The following is a 15,776-nucleotide window of genomic DNA, read 5'->3' on the forward strand; positions in this document are numbered from 1 at the left end:
AATTATAATGCTTAAAGTATGAATTTTTAATTAAGACAATCAGTAATTAGCATTTAGTCAAAAAGTGAAATAATTTTTCAATTTTTTTGTTTTATTCTATATTAATATATATGTCTATATTTATATTAATAGTATATTTTTTTTATTATGATTTCAATTAATTTAATTATATTTTAAATTATTATTAATTTTTTAATTAAATTTATAATTTTTTTGTTTGATATAATTATATATAATGATAATAATTTTATTTTTTAAATTAGAATTCACTTTAATATAATTGGGATTATATTATATTGTTTGTGTTTTTTTTAATAATTTTTTTATATTTTTTAAAAATAATTAATAAAATAATAAAAAAAATAAGAAATATTCAAAAAATGCTTAATTTTTTTTTAATAAAAAAAAAAAAAATCCTTAAAACAATTTATATTATATATTTAATACCTAATTCATATTAATATTTTTAAATTAATTTTTTTTTTTTTTTTTCAGATTTAAGAAAAAATTATATAAGATTTATTGATTAAATAATATATTCATAATTTTTTTAAAAAAAATTAATATCAATTATTTTTTATATTTAAACAAATATTTATAAAAAAAAAAAAAATATATATTTTATTGATTGGTTAATATTTTATTTTTTATTAAAAATTAAATTAGACTTTAAAATATTTAACTTTAATAATTAAATATATATATATATATATATATAATCAAAATTTAATTAACAAAATATTTTTAAAAAGGTATATATGTAAAAAATAAAATTACTAAAAAAAAAAAAATTAAAAATAACCAAAAAAAAATATACAAATTATATATAATAACAAGTAAAAAAATGAGCACTTATAAATTTGAAATAAAAATAAACGAAAATTCAAAAAAAAATATAAAAAAAATATAAAAAACTCATATAAAAGATTATGTAATCGAAAATAATATGTTAACTCCAAGAACTAAAATGGACATCGTTTAATTTTAAAAATCACCTACTTTAACTTCAAATGAGGAAAAGTTAACAAAATTTTCGGAAGAAACTATATCTGAAGATGAAAATAACTAAAATAGCTAATCTTAATCATTAAATACAATTACTACAAATAACGACAATACATGTAATAAAAATGAAAAGGATTCAAAAATAATAAAAAAAAATAATAATAATATTTTCTCATCATATTCTGAATGTACTGAATCTTCTGAAAATGATATAAATTCTTTAAATTAAAATTAATAATAAATATAATAATAATATCCTTTTATGTTATTTAAAGAAATGATAGATACACGTAGATATATAAAATAATAACCAAAAATTATTGTTGATTTATCATTTACTAAATACGATATAGTAAAGCATGTATGTGAGGATTTATTTATATACGATGTTTAATATAATCATAATGTAAAAAGTAATTTTAACCTTTAATGGATTGATACTTATTTATAAATTGAAGATTATAAAAGAATGCTTTCTTTTTAGAAAATAAATCACTTTCCAGGAAGTCAATAGTTAGGGAAAAAAAATTTACTATCCGCAAATTTATTTAAAATGAGAAATAGTTTTCCATAAAATTACAACTTTTACCCCCTAACGTGGATTTTACCTTAATAATATGAATAATTGAAGAGATTTCACTATTAGTCCTTAAAATAAAAGCCCTATTATATTGTAAAACCGGAAGCCTGTTCTTAAGGGAAAGGTATATTTTTAACAAATACAATTGATTAGTTATAGAATAAAGAACATTTTGTTATTCAAGAATATATAAAAAAGCCTTTTTTAATTGATGGATTGAAATTTGATTTAAGGCTGTATGTTTTAATTAAAAATATTAATCCTTTGAAAATATTTCTCTTTTAGGAAGGTTTAGCAAGATTTGCAACTATTTTATATTAAGAACCAAATAAAAATAATTAAAATAACCTTAATATACATTTAACTAACTATTCTTTGAATAAAAAACATCCAAAATTTATATAAAATTAATCTATTTAACATGATGATATAGGACATAAAAGAAGTTTTAGTTCAGTTCTTAAAGTATATATATATATATATATATATATATATATATATATATATATATATATATATATATATATATATATAAATATATATTGTTTATTTTATTTTTAAATAAAACAAAGCATTTATAAGAATAAGGACATAATGTGGAATTATTAATGATGGAAATCAGATAAATTATTGTTAAAAGTATAATTTCGGCATAACCTCATATTTCTAATTTATAAAAAACTTATTAATAGAGAAACGATGGTAATGAAATGTGCTTTGAAATTTTTGGGTATTTTTTTTTTTTCTTCTATAAAATTTTTTAATTAAAATTAGATTCGATATTATGATAGATGAAAATTTATAACCTTTTTTATTAGAAGTAAATCATACACCTTCTTTTTCTACTGATTCTCCATTAGATTTTATTATAAAAAGAAATTTAATAATAGATACATTAAATTTAATAAATACTTCCAATAAATAAAAACAAAAGTATATTTAATTAATTTTATTTAACAAACAAATTATATATATAAAAAAAAAGATATTATAACGAAAGAGTATAATAATAAATACATAAAAGATCTTTTATTAAAAAAAAATTCTCCTTTTTGAACGGAGATATAGATGATGAATTATTAAATCAAATATAAAAAGAAATATATGATTATGAGGAAAATAATATGGGTGCATTCAAGCGTATATTCCCTTCGGTTCAAGATCCTCTAAATTATTAATAGTTTTTATAAGCGGCAGGTTTTTCATAGGAAGATTAGGATGTTGAAAATAGAATATAAGAAAATTTATAAATAAAAAATTATTAATAGTATAATTATGAAAAATTTTATAAAACTTGTTTAAGGAATCGTAATTAAGATCATAATTCTTGTATTATTAAAAGTAAAGATTTTACATAGAAAACATAATTTAATAATTAAAAAAATAAATTGGAACCAATTGTATAAATAAATAAATAATTAAATAATTATACTACTAATAATACTCAATAAAGAAGTATTAGTTAAATTAAAATAAATTCTAATAATAATAGAATTTAATTTGTTATAAAATAAAAAAAAGAGATAATTAAGAGCGAGTAAATTAAAAAATTAATAAAAAAAATTTTAGAGCTAATAGCTTATAAGATGATAATTGCCTAGGTAATTCGTTAAAAGACAAAATATATGAAACATAATACATTGATAGCTATATAGATAAAAACACTGATAATAATAATATTTCTAATTAGATTAAAATTTAAAAATTAAATAATAATTATCTTTCATAATTTAATAAATAAAATTGATTGATATTAATGTATATGAAATTTAATTAATATTTTTTTGTAAATTTTATAAAATGATAAATTAAAAAAAAATTATATTATTTATTTTTTAAGTTTTTATATTTATGAAATAAATTTTTGAAAAGTTTAAAGCATTTTTTTTCATATTTAATTAATTTAAAAAGTATATTTTAATTTCTTTACTGATTATTAAAGTAACTAAATAAATTATATAGACTAATAAAAATTTTATAAATTTATTAAATATATATAATTTTATATTTCTAATAATTTTCAAGTGATAAATTAAATTTTATATAAATTAAAGATATAAATCTAGAAATTAATTAAAATTTTTAATATATTTAATAAAATATAAAAAATAAAAATTTATAAAAATTTTTCAATTTTAAAATTTTTTTAAAAAAATAATTAAAAACATTAAAAAAAAATTAATAATAAAAAAAAAAAAAAAATTAAATTTGCTAAAAATAAATAAAAAAAGTATTGTAAAAAAATATTTTAAATAGATATCATATTTATTATTTAAATTTAACAATTTATATTAATTAAAGTATATCTATTAAAGTTATAAAAAAATAATTCATAAAAAAATATGTAAAATGTCAATTTAAATATTATAATACTAAAATATTTTATAAAAAATAATAATATATAATTATATGTAATTATATAAAATTATTATATATATATTTATATATATATATATATATATATATATATATATATTTTCTTAAATCGAAAAAAAATATATAAATATAGAAAATAAAAAAAAAATTATAATAAATAATAATGAACACAAACAATATTCAATTTATAGAAAGTTCTAAAACATAAAAATTTAAATGCCCCATATGTATGAATATACTTAATTAGCCTACAACTTTAATATGTGGGTAAAAACTAAATAAAAATACTTTAATTTTTTTTTTTTTTTTAATTTTTAATATAGACACACATATTGCATAAAATGTATTAATAAATCAATAAAATTATATTAATATGATTTTTGCCCAATTTGCAGATAAAGAATAAATACAACTTAAAAGAAATTTAATATAAACTTTTTAATAAAACAATGTATTGAGGAACTTAAAGTTAATTGCATATGTAAAAATTGCAATTGGGTTGGTAAGCTTAAAAGACTTTAAAATCATATAAATTAATGTTAATTTATTTAATAAAAGATAATTGTTATAAATGATTTTAATTAAAAAAATAATTAAAGTATTTAAATTGAATAAAATTTTGTATAAAATAAACCACCTTAATATATATAGATAGAATAACAAAATAATCTGTAATTAAATAATCAATTACCTTAAATTTACAATGATGTAAAATATATATATATATATATATATATATAATATATATATATATATATATATATATATTTATTTTTATGTCCATAAATATTATAATTTTAATTTTTTTATATACTATATAATTTTTTTTATTTTATTTTAAATAATTGTTATTTTTATTATTAATTTTTAATTATATTTTTATCTTCCGTTTTATAGAATTGCTTACCCCTGATGTAATTTACTTTAGGACACATAAATTGCTTTATATGTCTTTAATAACTTGTTTTACAAACTAATTAAATGTGGGAATAAATATTTACAGGTAGAATTTGAGTTTATATTTAATTATTTAAGTCAATAAATAGAAATTAGTATATAAGAAACTATAAAATAATTCAAATAAAATATATATATATATAGATATATTAATTAAAAAATAACATATTTGTATATTAACTATATTAATTCTTAAATATATATATTTTTTAATATATATGTAATTTATTATTTATAATTATATTTATTTTTATATTATTAATTAAATTCATTTTTCTTATAAATCAAATTCTTTTAGAGTATGTTTCAATGTCTATTTTTTAACATTAGAAATATATTCTAAAATTACACAACAAGTTTCCTTTTTTAATTTAAAAAATATTTTTATAAACAGATATATTCAATTATTTGTTTTTTTATTATTAAAAAAATATATATGTATTTAAAAATAAATTAATTATAATTTTTTATAAGGAAAATAAACTTTAAAAAAGGTATTTTGAATACCACAAATAAAATAAATATAATATATAGCAAAATATTTTAAAAATAATAATTTATTAAATTTATAAATAATTAATATTGCCTTTTTAATAAATTAATTATTTAGTTATATTTTATATCAAATTATATATAAAATAAAATAACAATTCAATATATATTAATTTTTTATATTTTATTTTTATTTTAGTTAATATTTTACTTATATTTCATTTAGCTCTTATATCTTTTTTATTTTCAAGCTTTTATAATTTATTTTATTCTTTTAAAGCAAGTTTTTCTTTTTTACAAAAGTTCTTCTTTAATTTATTATAATTCCTCATTATCTATTTATTTGCTTATTATTTGATTATTATCCTTACCTATTAAAAAATAATCAATTCTTAGTTATTTTGATAGACTTTTTTTGTTCAAAAACATTTAAATTATATTTCTATTTTAGTTTTATCAAAAAATCTCTTATATTTTTAAGTCAATTTTATATTTATATTAAAAAATACATTTTATCGTCTTTTTATAATTAATTTATAACTTCTTTGATTTAATTTTCAACAATGTGAGGAAATTATTTTTCTAATTCCTAAAAGCTTATTGGTTCTTTTAAATTTTCTAAATATTATTCCATTTTAATTATATTTTTTTAAGAAAAATAAAAAATAAAAAAGTATTTAAATTAATTTTTATATTTTTAAAAATTAATAATTTTGAATTTTTTCTTTAAATTTAAATTTATTTTATTAATTTTCGTAAAAACAAATGATATTTTAAATACATATATTTGTGTAAAATTAACAAGTTTTTTTTTTAATATAATTTATATTTTTTTTATTAAAAATTATAATATTTAACCTTATTTATGTACATATTTTTTTATTTTATAAATTAAAATTTTCAGTATTTATTTTTAGAGTTTACTGAAGGAGAATTTTTTGTGTTATAATTTACTGTATTATTATTATGTTGTATAATATTTAATTTAGATTCGTTTAATTCATTTAAGTTTATTAAATAATTATATTACTCATTATTATTTTATATTTAAGATTCTTTTTAGTTATTTTATTATTTAATTACTCTTTAATATTAATTATACATATTATAAAATTTATGATTACCATTATTATTTTATTATTTAATTTTCACATTCGGAAATTAAATATTATTTTATAAATTATCTTTATGTAGTTAATTGTTATTAATTATCTAAAGTTAATCTAATATTTTATGGTCTTAATCATATTTTTCATTATAATATAATTATTAATTCATTTAAGTATAACTTATTTAATTTTTATTTTACGCATATAAAATATTTTTGCAAAATTTAGATTTACTATTAGCCCTATTTTATTACTTTTTTTATAGAAAAGTTAATAAATAATATATATAATTAAATATATATATATATATATATATATATTTTTAAAATAACTCTCGAATATTATATAGACTAATTTTAATCTGGTTAACATTTTTACTCGTTATTATTATTAAATGAATACTATTTTTTCTAATGATTTACTCCCTAAAATTTGTTTTTTTCACTAATAAAGGACATTTCTTTTTTTCTGTATCATCTTCTGTAATTATATTATTAGTTGAAGCAATATTATGTTCATCTTTTTATTTATTTTTTTAATATTTTTTTTGTTTATTTTTTTAATACAATTTGATTGTTTTATTATATTTTATGTTTTTTGCATTTCTGTTTCTATATTTTAATTATTATATTCTTAATTAATATGTATTATAGATTTTTTTTTTTTAGCATTTATCTTTTTTTTATATTTTAATATATTTTTTGTTGTTGTTTAGTTTTTTACAAAATTTTCTCTAGATTTTATTCTTTCTTAGTTAATTTTTTAATATAATGTTTCATCTAATTCTTAATTTTTTTAATTTTCTTAAATTTAATAATTATAAATTTAATTTTAAGCAATATTTTATTTAATATAATTTTCTGGAATATTAGTAAAGCTCAATTCTAATATATATAATATTTTTTTTTTTTTTTTTTTTACAGATTTTATTTATAGAAGTGTTTTTTATATAATATCATTTTTATTATTAATATGCTTATTTTCATTACTTGTATTTTTTCCAAATTTATTTTTATTTTTTATGAAATTATTTTATCTTTAAACTAAATTAAAAATAATAAAATATTTATTTTTTATTTTTTTACACTATAAATCATTATTTGTATTCTATTATTTTATTATTATCGTATTTTATTTATTAATTTAACTTATTTCTTTTGATTTTATATAAAATCCCTATATATTTTAAAATATATATTTTATATTATTTAACTATTTTTGATGCTGAATCTATTCTTTCAACTTATATATTATTGTTATTATTATATTTAGGAATATTATTAAATTCTTTTTCTTTTAAATTCTCAAAATAATAATGTTAAATAGCCTAACTTGCAGTAATTCTTTTATCAGGGTCTATTTTTAATAATTCTTTTACAAAACTAAAAGCTTTTTTCGACATTTTGCCTAAATACCTATTTTCTAAAATTTCTGATTTTTCAATATCTGGAAGTTTTATTCCTAAAAATCTTGGATTTTTTTAAAAAGATTCTTATTATTCACTTGTTAAAGCACCTTAAATTTTCTAAATAATAAGTAATTAATCGATTTCGCTTTCTCCGGGAAATAAAGGTTAACCATCAGTTAATTCGCACATAATACATCCTACAGCCCACATATCTACTGGTTTTCCATAATTATTTAAACCCAATAAAAGTTCAGGAGCTCTATACCTTTTAATTTATTTATTTTAAAATAAAATATAAAAAATTACCATCTAGTGGCTACATAATCTGTTAAATTTACATTTTTTGAAGAAATTACTCTTGCAAATCCAAAATCACATAATTTTAATGTTCCGTCTCTTTTTTTTTAATTTCAATTTTATTTTTTATTTAATAAGATTTAATGTTTTTATTTTTTACGGATTTATTAATAAATTTTCGGGTTTTATGTCTCTATGTATTATTTCTAAAGAATTACAATATTAAATTGATTTACATAATTAATAAATTATTTTTTATATTAATTCAGGTTCTAAACCATTTGGTTTTTCTTCAATAACTTAAAGAAGGTTTTTTTCTAAATATTCGAATACCAAATAATATTTTCCTTTTCTATTTTTTTTTTTTATTATTTTTTAATATTTTCTTTTGAAAATAAAAAACCGTTTAAAAGCTTCTTTTAATTAAACTATGTTTTCATGTTTTAACATTCTTAATATTTTAACTTCTCTTAAAATTGTTTTTTAAATTATTTCGTCTTCATCAGATTCCTTAAATTTTTTAATAGCAACTAATATAATTAAAATAAATATTATATATATTTATTTCAATTATATTGATACAAATATTTATATTTTATTATATATACTTTTTTTTTTTATTATATATACCGATTTCTCCATTTTCTTTGTTTTTACATTTTAAAACTACTCCATATGCACCTTCTCCGACGATTCCGATTACATCGTATTTGTTCATTATAATTACTATATAAATAGATGATATTATTTTATATGTATATATTAATATAAAAATATATGTATATATATATATATATATTTAATTTTTATTAATTATATTATTATACATTTATATATATTATTCCAATAATTAATATAATTATATTTATTTTTTTTGTAAATTAATAAAATGTAATATATTATATTTGTAAAAAGTTTTCTTTAATATTTTTATTTAAAATAAATATATTTTTTTAAAAATAAGTAATATATAAATATATTTTAATTTATAAAGCTAAAATAAAAAATTATTTATTATTAAATAAGAATATAATAAAAATCAAAATTTTTAATAATATTATATATATTTATAAAATATGAAAATTAAAATAAAAAAATCATTAAGTTATAATATTTTCAACATTTATATTTTCCTGTATTTAATTTTCAACTAAAAATAAGTTATTATTTATCATTTTTTCTAATTCCAATTTAAAATCGAAATTTTAATATTTAATTTTAAGCCTATTAATAAATGATAATTCAGTAAGATCGTCTGGATTAATAGGCTATAAAGGTATTTCTTTATATTTTCTTAAATCTAATTTTTTTTTCTAATTCCAAGCAATATAATGAACTGTACATAAAGTTCTAGGTCCCCAAGGACCTTTAGTAAAATTACTTGAAAATCTAGCCCCACAATATCTACACCAATCCTATTTTTTTTTAAAAAAATATAAATATATATATTTAATTCATTACTTTAGTATATTTTAAATAATCAAATTCTTTTTAAGAAGGTATAGAAAAATATTAATATGGGAGTAAGCTTTTTTCTTTTTATAAAATTTCTATTTTAGCATTTTCTTTAGCTTTGATTTTTTAGAGTTTTTTTTTAGAAATTGTTTATTTTTATTTCATGTTTTTTTCTTTAGTAGGATTTCTTTTTAAATTAATTTAATTGTTATGTTATTCACAAATCATTTATTTTTTGCTTATTTTTTTAATTTTCTCACCATTTAAACAACCTAAATGGTAAGCCTTAGGGCATTTAATACATTAAGAAATTACTTTAGAATCTCCAGATTAAGTACATGAAGCACAATAATGTAAAGAACATCTAAATCTTTTATTATTCGAATCAATAAATTTAAATAAAGGAGCATTTTTAATACAATTTAAATGATAGTATTTGTTACAATTTGCAGTAGAGCATTTATTTACAGAGTCATTTTTTTATTTCTTTAATTTTTAATTATTATTATAAATTCCATAATTTTTACAAATAAAGCATATAACCATATTTCCTTAACAATCTATACATATATATTTGTTATTAGTCATTTATTATAATTATAGGTCTTCAAAATTTAACTCTTTAGGGTAATAAATATCTGCTTTTTCTTTTAAATTTTATTTTTGTTCTATTGTTTCTTTACATTATTCATGGAAACTTCTTTTACAAAAAGATTAACAAAAAAAAGTACATTTAGGTTATTCACATAGAGAACATAATTTTTTATATATATCTTATTATTATTTTTATTATTATTAGTCTTTATTTTTGTTTTATTTTTTTTATTTATTATTTTTATTAGTGTTTTTTTATTTTTTATAATTTTTTAATTTCTCAATTTAAACATCTTCATCATCAGAATCTGAGTTTTAATCATTCTCATAAAAAAGATCGTCATTTTTATCATCATCTTCTTCAATTAATTATTTTACTAATAAAAAATAAAATAAATTAAATATATATTATTGTATATTAAATTACTATTAGATTAAATATTAGTATTATTATTTCCTTCTAATAAATCTTAAAGTGTGATCTTTTTAAATCTTCTAGAAGGTTTATTGATTTTTTCTGAGAAATCTAAAGCTAAGTTTTTATATTTAATATCAAAATCTTTACTAATAGATATTTTTTCGAGTATATTTTTAATATTATTTTCATCATCAGCATTATAATTTGTCTAATTTAATTTGCTATTAATAATTTCATATATAAATTCACATACTTTGAGGAAATAATTTGTTTATAATTCCTAATTATTTCCAAATAAATTAAATTCTTTTAATAATTAAAGACTTTTACTCTCCTAATCTTTTAAAACTTTATTCCAGAAATTAGGGTCATCAATATTTAAATCAGAGTCTCCTTTGTTAGCTATAAAAGAGCTTTTTTGGAATGTATAATTTCCATTAATTATTGAATATTGGGCAATTCTACTATTTTTTTATAAAATTTATTCTATATCATCTTGGAAAAAATCGTTTGATTTTTTTATTTCTTCTTCTTCATTTAGGAGTCCGATTATTCCCTTTTTTAGTAATGTTTCAATTTATTCTTTTTCCATTTTTTTATTATTGTTATTTTCACCATTATTTCTTTTAAATTCACCTCCCATAAATACTGCCTGGTCAATTCCAAGCTTTTTAGAAGCTCTCTCGAACATTTCTGCTTCATAAGTCTTCTTAGTAATAAATCTATAGACTTAAACTTCCTATGTTTGACCAATTCTATGTGCTCTAGCAGTCGCTTGAACATCATTCTGTGGATTCCAGTCAGAATCAAAAATAATTACTATTGAAGCTGATGTTAAATTAATTCCAAGGCCTCCGGCTTTAGTTGAGAGAAGAAAAACGTGAATATTTTTGGTCAAATCGTTAAATCGGTCAATTGAATTTTATCTTTCTTTGGATTTAATTGAACCGTCAATTTTTTCGTATTTTATTAATTTTTATTTCAAATAGAATTCTATAAGGGTTAAAATATGTACAAATTACGAAAAGATGAGTATTTTTTATTTTCTGATTTATATTTTTATATTAATTTGTCTAAAAGTATAAATTTTCCCGAAGTTTAAATTATTTTTTCGAATTTTTTTTATTAATCATTTTCGCAATCTAAAGTTAATTCCTACTCAATTTCTTTTATTAAAAATGGATGATTACAACATTTTCTTAATTACATTTCGAGATTATTTAAAGATGCACCCATTACTAGTGATGAAAATTATTTTTTTAACATCCCTTTGTTTTTTTCATATATAGCTCTATATATTGTTTTTTATATTGTTGTCATTTCTATATCTATTATTGTTTCTTATAATGGTGGGATACTATATATTTATTTTTATATTTTATATACTATTATTAAATAGTTAATTACCTGTTTTCTACATCTTCTTTCATTCTACGAAGTAAATATGGTTTTATAGTTTATTGGAGGTTATTGACTTATTCTTCAGTTTATAAATCGCCAAAATTCATTTTGAATTCTTTTAAAGAAGAGAATTTTTAAGGTTCTATGTAATTTAATAAGGTCCATAATTCTTCAGTATTATTTTAAATAGGGGTACCTAAAAAAATAAAAATTATATATATATATATATATATATATATATATATATATATATATATAAAATACCAGTTAATAATAATACTCTTTTGCATGGCATTTTTTTTAAATTTTAAAGAAATTTAGCTTCTGAATTTTTCAATTTATGTGCTTCATCAACCACAATAAACTAAAAGGGAATATCCAAAATGAAATTATTAAGATCACTCATAAAAATCTAATTAGATGTAATAAGTACTTAGAACTTATATATTTCTTATGAAAAGACAAAGTTTCCTTTAGTGGAAATATCAATATAGAAAGACTCGTAGTTTACACAAAAATTTCTCCCATCCTATCCTTTTTCATCTTAATATAAAAGCGCATTTAAATTAGTCCATTCATCAACTGTTCTTTTCCAATGTTAAAGAGTACTCAAAGGCGCAATAATAAGAAAAGGTCCTCTTACATTTTCAAAAGTATATAAATGATTAATAAAAGAAATACTTTAAATTGTTTTCCCCAAACCCATTTCATCGGCCAAAATTACGTTTCTTTTATTATACCAGGACTCTATGAGCCAATTTAAAGAGTCTAATTGATAATTTCTTAGTAGTTTTCTTTATTTATATATAGGTTAATTTTTTTAATTATATTAATGTAGTTATTTCTTTTGTTTAATATTATAGAAATAAAGTTAATTTTTCATATCTATTATTGCTTAATGAGTAAGTTTTTTAGCTTTTCGGACATTTGCACTGTCTTCTTCTAATTCTAATAGTGTTTGGTGTATATTTAATTATTAGACAAGTGTTTCTCTTGATTCTTTATCTATTGCCCGATTATTTTAACGAAATTCATTTATTTTTTAGGGATTTTGGAATTAACTTTCATATTCCCATGTACTTTCTAAATAGGAAAGCGATTTCCATTTAACTAGATATAACCTATCGATTTCTTTTACGAAAAATAGACTTTGTAATTCTTAATTAGATAAATATATAAACACGTATTTATGCATTTGTTGGTCATCATTATCTTTTAACCAATCATAGGAAAAAGCATGCGGATTGTATTTTTCGATTTCTTAAAGGGTTAAAGGTATTAAAATACCTTTTTTTCTGCGGTTATTTATTGAATTTATTTACTGTTAAATAAATTAATTTATTTCCTAATTTTATTTATTATTTTCATCGATTTCAATTTCTATTTTTACATTGCCTTCGATTTTAATTTTTTCAGTTTATTATTAATAATTTTAACTATTTTCAAATTAAGACTTTAGTAAATTATATTTTTTAGTTTCAATTTCATGCCATTATTTATATAAGGCAATAGCGCACTTTTTATATAGTAAATATATATATATAAATATATTCTATATATATTTGTTTTTTTTTATCATTAATACTTCTCTTAATGTATCACATTAAATTCTGATATACGAATTGGGATCTTAGTGATAAATTCTACAATTTTTAAAAACTTATCCTATGTCTTATAAGATATCATTAAAATTTTAGTAAAAGTCCAAATAAACTCTATTAATAACAGTACCGAAATCAATAGGATTTTAAATTATATCATTATAATCAGGAACTCCATCTTTTTCAGGATTAACAGGTTCCATAAAAGCTAGTCCATAATGTTCTTCATCTTTAGAAAAATTAAGTAATTTTTATATAAAAATAACCATATTTTCACTCCATTTTCCTTTTATTTCATTAGATTTTTTGGGGTGAATGATTGGAAACAATTCATTAGAATAAATAATTCTATCAACTTCTATATATGATAAATCAAAATAAATTTATTATTCTTCTTCTTGATGAATATCTTATATCTAAATATTAAAATAAAAGTAAAAATGTAAAGTATATATATTTATATAGGTATATATATTAATATGTATATTATATATATATATATATATATATATATATATATATATATATTTTTTAAAAAAACAATACTTTCTTTGTTGTTTTTTTATTTTTTCTGTTATTTTTTTATTATATAACTTAATTAACAAAAATAAAAAGGACAGTAAAATGAATGTAATTTTTATATTTTTTTTTGAATAAATGTTTATTAATAAATTATATAAAAACAAAAAAACATCATATAAATTTTTATATATATATATTTAAATTTTTTTTTTAAATGTTTTTTTTTTTTTACTTTTTCTTTCATTTAATTTTCAAAATCTTTTATAAATTTATTAAATTTAATTTTAAATCCTCTATTTTAGCCTACTATGTCTTTTTCTGAAATCCATTCACAATGCAAGTATGAATAATTTTAATACTTAACTAAATATTCATATTCATTATCGTTTTTCTTTCGTCGTGAAATTATTTAGTCTATTTATTTTTAATAATAACCATATTAGAGCAATTCTTATTTATCTTCTTCTTTATATTAAGAGTATTTTAGTTCAGCTTTTTATAATTAAAGTTCTATTTCTTCATCATTTAAATTATATTATTGCTTTTTTTGACGAGTTTGGTATTTTCTCTCTATAACTATTTCAGATTATTCCGTACTGTTTGTATTAGACTTATTTTGCTTTTAAAAATTTATATCTTTTAATGATGTTTCGTTTTTCTAAGGTTCTTACATTTATTTAAATATTTATTGTTTATATGTAAAAATATTTTATTTTTTTGTAAATAATAGCTAATAATATATATTTATTTATTTACTTTTTTAAAAAAAGAAAATATTTAAAATTAAATTAAAAAAATACATGATATTAATGTGATTTATATTTTTTAAAAAAATACAATAAAAATAAAGTGGAAATATATTTGTATATAAAAAAATTATATAATTATTCCCGCTTTTTTATTAATTTATAAAAAATAATGATGGAGTATTTTTTTTATAAAAAAAATATAATGATTATAAAAAATTAAGTAACAAAAAAATTTTTTTTTTAATAAATTTAACTAATATTTATTTACTATTTTCATATTTTTTCAAAAATTTTATTAATTGCTATTAAATTATAAGAATATAAAAAAATTAAAAATATTTCATAATAAAAATATATTACAGTATTTTATATCAACATATATTTTTATTTCTTATAAAATAAATATATCTAATTAAATCATATAACTCATATTATATATACTAAAAAAATAAATAAAAAATTCTGAAAAATAAGTATATATATATAAATTAATTTAAATATATATTTAAATATATTTAATTATATTTATATAAATTTATTTTATTATTATTTAATATATTTATTTTTATATATTTAATCAAAATTATTAAATTAAATATTATATTTAATAATCAATTGTATTTTTTTAAAATTTATGTTTTTTTACATATTAAAATATTAATATTAATATCCTTCATTTTGTTCATAATAAATTATTTTTTTTTTTTTTTTTAATTAAAAATATTTTTTTTAAATATTTAATACATATATTTTCTTTTTTACATAATAAATTTTTCTTTTTTTTATATATAAAATATAAAATATTTTTTATT

At 15.9% G+C, this 15,776-nt stretch overlaps 3 protein-coding genes across 3 annotated transcripts, besides 27 other annotated features; 1 reads left to right on the top strand and 2 right to left on the bottom strand. All coding sequences in view use genetic code 6, as the record gives it.

Moving 5' to 3' along the window:
- The first annotated feature begins 762 nt into the window (after positions 1-762).
- Positions 763-812: a microsatellite.
- Positions 813-885: 73 nt separating this feature from the next.
- Positions 886-914: a microsatellite.
- A 53-nt stretch (positions 915-967) lies between these two features.
- Positions 968-2,657, top strand: IMG5_199920 (tubulin-tyrosine ligase family protein, putative; the record flags this gene model as incomplete). The annotated part of the gene is made up of 3 exons (XM_004024041.1): positions 968-2,050; positions 2,158-2,315; positions 2,360-2,657. The coding sequence occupies 3 exons, from the start codon at positions 968-970 to the stop codon at positions 2,655-2,657; spliced, it is 1,539 nt and encodes a 512-aa protein (XP_004024090.1).
- Positions 2,052-2,128: a microsatellite.
- A 1,041-nt stretch (positions 2,658-3,698) lies between the features above and the next one.
- Positions 3,699-3,731: a microsatellite.
- A 283-nt stretch (positions 3,732-4,014) lies between these two features.
- Positions 4,015-4,061: a microsatellite.
- A 613-nt stretch (positions 4,062-4,674) lies between these two features.
- Positions 4,675-4,729: a microsatellite.
- Positions 4,730-5,142: 413 nt separating this feature from the next.
- Positions 5,143-5,199: a microsatellite.
- A 1,018-nt stretch (positions 5,200-6,217) lies between these two features.
- Positions 6,218-6,259: a microsatellite.
- Positions 6,260-6,435: 176 nt separating this feature from the next.
- Positions 6,436-6,504: a microsatellite.
- A 157-nt stretch (positions 6,505-6,661) lies between these two features.
- Positions 6,662-6,709: a microsatellite.
- An 83-nt stretch (positions 6,710-6,792) lies between these two features.
- Positions 6,793-6,839: a microsatellite.
- Positions 6,800-6,839: a microsatellite.
- Positions 6,840-7,039: 200 nt separating this feature from the next.
- Positions 7,040-7,081: a microsatellite.
- Positions 7,082-7,612: 531 nt separating this feature from the next.
- IMG5_199930 (protein kinase domain protein) lies at positions 7,613-8,942 on the bottom strand (the record flags this gene model as incomplete). The annotated part of the gene is made up of 5 exons (XM_004024042.1): positions 7,613-8,192; positions 8,234-8,323; positions 8,385-8,576; positions 8,628-8,754; positions 8,855-8,942. The coding sequence occupies 5 exons, from the start codon at positions 8,940-8,942 to the stop codon at positions 7,613-7,615; spliced, it is 1,077 nt and encodes a 358-aa protein (XP_004024091.1).
- A 38-nt stretch (positions 8,943-8,980) lies between these two features.
- Positions 8,981-9,066: a microsatellite.
- Positions 9,067-9,146: 80 nt separating this feature from the next.
- Positions 9,147-9,194: a microsatellite.
- Positions 9,149-9,187: a microsatellite.
- Positions 9,195-9,321: 127 nt separating the features above from the next.
- On the bottom strand, positions 9,322-14,459 carry IMG5_199940 (myb domain protein; the record flags this gene model as incomplete). The annotated part of the gene is made up of 9 exons (XM_004024043.1): positions 9,322-9,639; positions 9,686-10,479; positions 10,701-10,805; positions 11,016-11,684; positions 11,882-12,048; positions 12,099-12,288; positions 12,357-12,860; positions 13,695-14,109; positions 14,448-14,459. The coding sequence occupies 9 exons, from the start codon at positions 14,457-14,459 to the stop codon at positions 9,322-9,324; spliced, it is 3,174 nt and encodes a 1,057-aa protein (XP_004024092.1).
- Positions 10,454-10,546: a microsatellite.
- Positions 10,460-10,539: a microsatellite.
- Positions 12,305-12,350: a microsatellite.
- Positions 14,142-14,221: a microsatellite.
- Positions 14,412-14,441: a microsatellite.
- Positions 14,460-15,438: 979 nt separating the features above from the next.
- Positions 15,439-15,537: a microsatellite.
- Positions 15,439-15,541: a microsatellite.
- Positions 15,440-15,479: a microsatellite.
- Positions 15,442-15,502: a microsatellite.
- Positions 15,451-15,541: a microsatellite.
- Positions 15,483-15,552: a microsatellite.
- Positions 15,553-15,776: the final 224 nt, after the last annotated feature.

Source organism: Ichthyophthirius multifiliis (assembly GCF_000220395.1).
Source record: "Ichthyophthirius multifiliis unplaced genomic scaffold scaff_1120509251419, whole genome shotgun sequence".
NCBI lineage: Eukaryota > Ciliophora > Oligohymenophorea > Hymenostomatida > Ichthyophthirius > Ichthyophthirius multifiliis.